The sequence below is a fragment of the Salminus brasiliensis genome, chromosome 4 (genome assembly GCF_030463535.1).
Source record: "Salminus brasiliensis chromosome 4, fSalBra1.hap2, whole genome shotgun sequence".
Classification (NCBI taxonomy): Eukaryota; Metazoa; Chordata; class Actinopteri; order Characiformes; family Bryconidae; genus Salminus; species Salminus brasiliensis.
In genome coordinates, this window is record NC_132881.1 from 2,766,440 (window position 1) to 2,772,676 (window position 6,237).

A 6,237-nucleotide genomic window follows, 5' to 3' on the forward strand; every position below is an offset into this window, starting at 1 on the left:
TGAACAAATGAAGTCTTGAACAGGTGCAGGTAAGAAAGGCAAATCACACCCCATACAGGGGACCTGCAGGAAGGCCTAGCTGAGTCAAAAGGGGGGTTTGTGCACTGTTCTACTGTATATTCGTAAAGGAGGAGTCAAAAGAAGGAAAGCTTACCTGCGACCTCGTCGCAAAACTCGACTTCAGCCTGTTGACCACAGCTGGAGACAGATACTGTGGACACTGAGCATGTCGGTGATTAGATCATTTGATAGTAGAAATAGAATAAAGTAGCGATGATGCGAATTCTGTTAGAGAATTTTATTTTTTAGGTTGATACTCGTTCAGAAACTCCGACAAGTATTCCACGGCTGTAAAATTTCAATCGGGCCAGACGTGAGGTGCCCCATAACTTACACAGTAAAACGTTAAATGACAGTTTTTCAATTAAAACGCACCAGGGTTCTAGATAAGAGCCTCGGCACGTACCGTGCTTCACGCACTCTGTTTCTTGTCTCTTTTGGTGGTGTGCTTCCTGTGGGCTTTCGTTTTGAGCTGCATGGACGAGATGCTTTTAAGCGTGCCTTTCTTTCCCACGCTAATTTCCTCCCCTCCTGCTTTCCACTGCAAAAGTTCGCCGTCCTCCCCGCCGGTCAGCAGAGCTCCCCCCACAGGATCCCACTGAAAACACCTCAACGTCGCCGAATGCCCTCCTCGCAGCGACGTCATCGTCTTCAGGCCACTCTCGCTGCACTCCAGGAGGTGGAGCTCTCCGCTGTGAGACCCGCCCGCCACAAGCAGATGGCCCGCCTCTTCTAGCCAAGCTCCCCCCACAAAGTAGTCCAGCGTCGAGCCTTCGGGGAGTGACGCAAGGGCCCGTGCGTCGTCAGAACTCAGGAGGGTCAGCGGGTCATCGCTGTCCAGCCGGGATAAGTCCCACAGCCGGAGGCCTTCATCGTGACTCAAGCACAGAAGCTGGTCCAGATTTTTACCTGTCAGTCAAGAAAAGGAAAGCAACAGAGTTTAGAAAACCTACCGGATGCAGTTCTGGAGTGACGTACATACAGAACCATCTACAGTTCTACAGTAGAACCTTTTGGAGAACCCTGAAGACTGAATGCTGTTAAGCACTTACTGTAGCAGCTAGAGAATGAATCCGAACTGCCTACCTGACCAGCAGAGGGCGCTAGCAGACGATTCGCAGTTACAGGTTGTGATGAGGGCGTCGTCCTCCTCCCCCAGACTCAAATCGAACACGTTCACCAGGCCATCCGTCGCCCCCGTCGCCAGCCTGTCCGCCTGGGACGGGTGGAAGCACACGGCCGTGACGTCATCGCTGTGTGTTTCGGAGTACACCCCCAGCAACCGGTTTTGCTTGCCTTCAGCCTCGCTCCCTCCGTCGCCCACCACCCGCGAGTCCCAGAACACCAGGAAGCTGTCCTCGCCCACCTGCTCCGTCCCGGCACAAAGCACCCTGCCGTTACAGCTCACGTCGAAGGAGCAGTAGGAGTGCTCCGGATCACTCCGGAACGTCTGAACCGCAGAGGAACCAGGGCGTCGGACGTCCCAGCATCGGAGTGTCCCATCGGCAGACCCAGCGTACAGAAGATCGGGGGAGGACGCGGAGAACCGGACCCCGAAGACGGCCCCCGTGTGGCCCTGGTACTCGCCCCACAGGCGGAGCGTCTCCCTGCTGTGCAGTCGGACAGTGTGGTTCGAGTGGCTTGCGGCTAACAGGTCGGTCCGCCCGGACGTGGGCGGCAACGCCAGGTCCAGGATGTACGACGGCTCGTCTGGCTGCAGGCGCCTGGCGATCGAGAGGCCTTTGAAGGTGTCTTCAAGGGAATCCATCGGACCGGACAACTACCTGCACCCTAGTGACGACATCATCCTACAGTCAGATTATAGCGCACTGATTAAACCCATATACTCACTACATGTCCAAAAGTATATGGACACCAGCTCTTTCAGCGTTTCTTCTGACATCAAGGGAATTAATAGGAAGTTTACCCCCCTTTGCTGCAGCAGTAACATCAAACCTCTACTCCTCTGAGAAAGCTTTACTCTACATGTTAGAACATTGCTGTGAGGAGGATTTGATTGCATTCAGCTTCATGAAGGCAAAGCAGAGAAGCCTTAAACTCATGTGCAACCGCTCCAGAGCATCCGGTCCCACTGATCAGTGCCTTTCTATGGACATTATACAAGCTATGACGGGGCAATTAAACCCGGTGTCAGCAACAGATGAGCTAAAGTAGCTGAATGCACTAATTAGAAGGGGTGTCTGGAAACTTTTGGACATATAGAGTAAATTGCATATTGGTTTTAGTGTAGTTATTGAATAATTAGGGTTAGAATGATTAACTGAATGATACACCGCTGATTCAAGGCTGATGATGCTCCTTAACATCTTTAAGATTTACCTCAAATATATTTTTAAAAGAATTTTCTTTAAAAGTTCAGAAAATTGGGTTTTCATTTAAGTTCTCACACAAAAGATTATTTTCAGAGATTTTAGACTATTATAATAAAACGTGTTGAATTTTCTCAGATCATGGTTTACACTGTTTTGCTGAAGTCGAGACTGTAATCCTACCCACTTTTCATGCTCTCAACGGAAGATAATTTCACATATTTCCACTCCTTCTTCTTCTTATTATTATTATTACAAACTGACTCTTAAAGGAAGGAAAACAGGGTTTTTTATGGTTAAAACGATGCTTTACTTTGCTTAAAACTTACCAATTTATTGAAGGAATTATATGCAAATATAACAAGCTAATAAGCTAATCATTCATTTTAGTGTGGATTCATCTGCTAATTATTTTCCTTAATTAATTGACTGACTGTTTGCTTTAAAAACTTTGAAAATAGAAAGAATGTGGAGGGATTCAGTTCCAGTATTAAGCAAATGTTATTTACAGTGTAATAACCACCAATTTACATAACGAGACGTAGCGTGGTATACCTTACGACTCTAATACCATCTGACGGATTTTATATCGCAGGCGGGTTTTAGCGCTTTAATAAGCGTGCAGGTGCAGGCGGTGGAAACGGAAATGAAAGGAAGTGTTTTGAAAGTGTCCATAAACATTTTCCCCCTCACACAAAAAAATAGCATCTATAAATACCGACTCTAAACCCTCCGCTTTTTTCATGCTCTCAAAACAAACAAACGCTGCTATTATCAGAGAGAATCGCTGGTTCGAATTCCGGGTCGAGCTGCTTGCCATCAGCAGCCAGACTCAGAGGGAGCACAGTCTATGATGGGTGTATGCACCTTGTAAAGCATAATTACTGTTCATTTGCTTAATTTAATACGAAATACAAAAATAATAAATAAATAAAGTGTGCAAAAGTAACAGCACAGTTACGTTATGTTTTTTTAAAGATTACATTTGTTTAAATTAGTAAATATTTGGAAAATGTGTCATTTGACCAGGGAAGCCCACGTCATAGCGTAAGACTTTAAAGACTTAAAACTTTGCTTCTCTATTTTCGGTATTTTTCACTTTTGTTCTTTAATAAAATTTGAACAATGTGCAAAAGTTCATATAAAAATAAAAAAGACCAAAAACAACAAAAATATTTATTAATTCTGTGTTCCGCGAAAAAAAAAGAATCTGTTTTATTAAGTTTTTTAAAAACAATTTTTAAACCTAACCTAAGAATAAAATGATTATTTAATCAAAGATATTTAGAGAAAGACAGAGGAAATCTCATCATTTTAAAGATAATTCGACATGAAGCCACTGAGCGCAAAACGCTTCCATAATTCGTGCAAACCAAGTTTATTATTGATGTGTTTTAATTAAGAAACCATTTAATTGTAGGTCATGATGTGGGAAATGTCTAAACTGTAAAATAATAATAATAATAATAATAATAATAATAATAATAAGCTGTTGGTTGTTGGTGTTGCTGAAAGTTTACAGACTGGATTTTACCTCAGAAACAGCTCCTAAACCGAGGAGCTCTGAACAGGTTAAACTACAACCTACAGGCTGGACTTCACTCAGGAAACTAATCATTTAACCAAGCCTGGGTCAGAAAGTCTCCCTGTGTCTGAAAGTGGTTATTTAAACCCAGTTAAACTCAGTTAAACCCAGTTAAACCCAGATAAACTCAGTTAAACTCGGTTAAACCCAGTTAAACTTGGTTAAACCCAGATAAACTCGGTTAAACCCAGATAAACTCGGTTAAACCCAGATAAACCCAGATAAACTCAGTTAAACTCGGTTAAACCCAGATAAACTTGGTTAAACCCAGATAAACTCGGTAAAACCCAGATAAACCCGGTAAAACCCAGTTAAACTCAGTTAAACCCAGATAAACCCGAATAAACTCAGTTAAACTTAGTTAAACTAAGATAAACCCGGATAAACCCGGTTAAACTCAGTTAAACCCAGTTAAACTCAGTTAAACCCAGTTAAACTCGGTTGAACCCAGATAAACTCGGTTAAACCCAGATAAACTCGGTTAAACCCAGATAAACTCAGTTAAACTCGGTTAAACCCAGATAAACTCGGTTAAACTCGGTTAAACACAGATAAACTCGGTTAAACTCGGTTAAACTTGGTTAAACCGAGATAAACTCAGTTTAACTCAGTTAAACTAAGATAAACCCGGTTAAACCCAGATAAACCCAGATAAACTCAGTTAAACTAAGATAAACCCGGATAAACTCAGTTAAACCCAGTTAAACTCGGTAAAATCCGGTTAAACTCAGTTAAACCCAGATAAACTCAGATAAACCCAGTTAAACTTAGTTAAACCCAGTTAAACACAAATAAACCCAGTTAAACTCAGTTAAACTAAGATAAACCCGGTTAAACCCAGTTAAACCTAGATAAACACAAATAAACCCAGTTAAACTTAGTTAAACCCAGTTAAACCCGGTTAAACTAAGATAAACCCGGTTAAACCCAGTTAAACACAAATAAACCCAGTTAAACTTAGTTAAACCCAGTTAAACCCGGTTAAACTAAGATAAACCCGGTTAAACCCAGTTAAACTCAGTTAAACACAAATAAACCCAGTTAAACTCAGTTAAACACAAATAAACCCAGTTAAACTTAGTTAAACCCAGTTAAACCCGGTTAAACTAAGATAAACCCGGTTAAACCCAGTTAAACACAAATAAACCCAGTTAAACTTAGTTAAACCCAGTTAAACCCGGTTAAACTAAGATAAACCCGGTTAAACCCAGTTAAACTCAGTTAAACACAAATAAACCCAGTTAAACCCAGTTAAACACAAATAAACCCAGTTAAACTTAGTTAAACCCAGTTAAACCCGGTTAAACTAAGATAAACCCGGTTAAACCCAGTTAAACTCAGTTAAACACAAATAAACCCAGTTAAACTTAGTTAAACTCAGTTAAACTTAGATGAACTCGGGTAAACTCGGTTAAATCCGGGTAAACCCAGATAAATTCAGTTAAACCCGGTTAAACCCAGTTAAACCCGGTTAAACTCGGTTAAACTCAGTTAAACTAAGATAAACCCGGTTAAACCCAGTTAAACCCGGTTAAACTCGGTTAAACTCAGTTAAACTAAGATAAACCCGGTTAAACTTAGATGAACCCGGGTAAACCTGGTTAAACCCGGGTAAACCTGGTTAAACCCGGGTAAACCTGGTTAAACCCGGGTAAACAGTAAAGGTCCTGATCGGCCTCGGCGTGGAAACGCCTCGCTCAGGAGGCGGCTAGGCTAGCGGAGCTGCCTGCGTTGGATAGCTTAGCTTAGCTAGCTAACGTCCCGTAAAGAGTTTTAACGACGGAAAATAAAGCAAAATAAAGCAAACTCACATTTAGAAAACCTGCCTGGCTGAAATATGACGGGAGGAAACTGGTGGAAATGGACGTTTCTTCACCGCTCAGCTGTTTGCTCACATCTGTCTAACTTAGCCTGCTAGCTTAGCACGCTTCTGCAGCGGGTGCCACACCATAAGCCGCCCGACGGGAAACGTGTAACTTGTTCGCTGCCAAAGTTTTTTTCCGCCGCTAACAGATTAAAAACACAGACGTGGATACATATATTTATATTTATTAGATTAATAAATATATAGTTTGAGGCAACTAAGCACATTATTTCCAACTATTCCTCTCAGCAGTGAGAGAGTTTTACTGCAGAAGCTCCAGATCTGATCAGAACAGATAAAGCAGCTGAACATGAATCCAGTAAAAAGGAGAAACAAGAGCTTCTCATTCTGAAGAGAGAAAGTAGTGAGATCTTGTCGGTGAGCTAGTCTGAAGAACA

At 42.3% G+C, this 6,237-nt stretch overlaps 1 protein-coding gene across 1 annotated transcript; it reads right to left on the reverse strand.

Annotated features, from left to right (window-relative positions):
• Positions 1–283: 283 nt before the first annotated feature.
• Positions 284–5,901, reverse strand: wdr89 (WD repeat domain 89). The gene is made up of 3 exons (XM_072676759.1): positions 5,787–5,901; positions 1,147–1,851; positions 284–969 (listed from the first exon to the last, which is right to left on the reverse strand). The coding sequence occupies exons 2-3, from the start codon at positions 1,826–1,828 to the stop codon at positions 473–475; spliced, it is 1,179 nt and encodes a 392-aa protein (XP_072532860.1). The 5' UTR covers positions 1,829–1,851; positions 5,787–5,901; the 3' UTR covers positions 284–472.
• Positions 5,902–6,237: the final 336 nt, after the last annotated feature.

What these genes read in the sequence shown, in the direction of transcription:
- wdr89 (XM_072676759.1), bottom strand. Translation starts at nt 1,828, where the DNA reads ATGGATTCCCTTGAAGACACCTTCAAAGGCCTCTCGATCGCCAGGCGC. An exon ending in TAGCGCCCTCTGCTGGTCAG is followed by an intron (nt 970 to 1,146) that starts GTAGGCAGTTCG and finishes CTTGACTGACAG; the next exon opens with GTAAAAATCTGGACCAGCTT.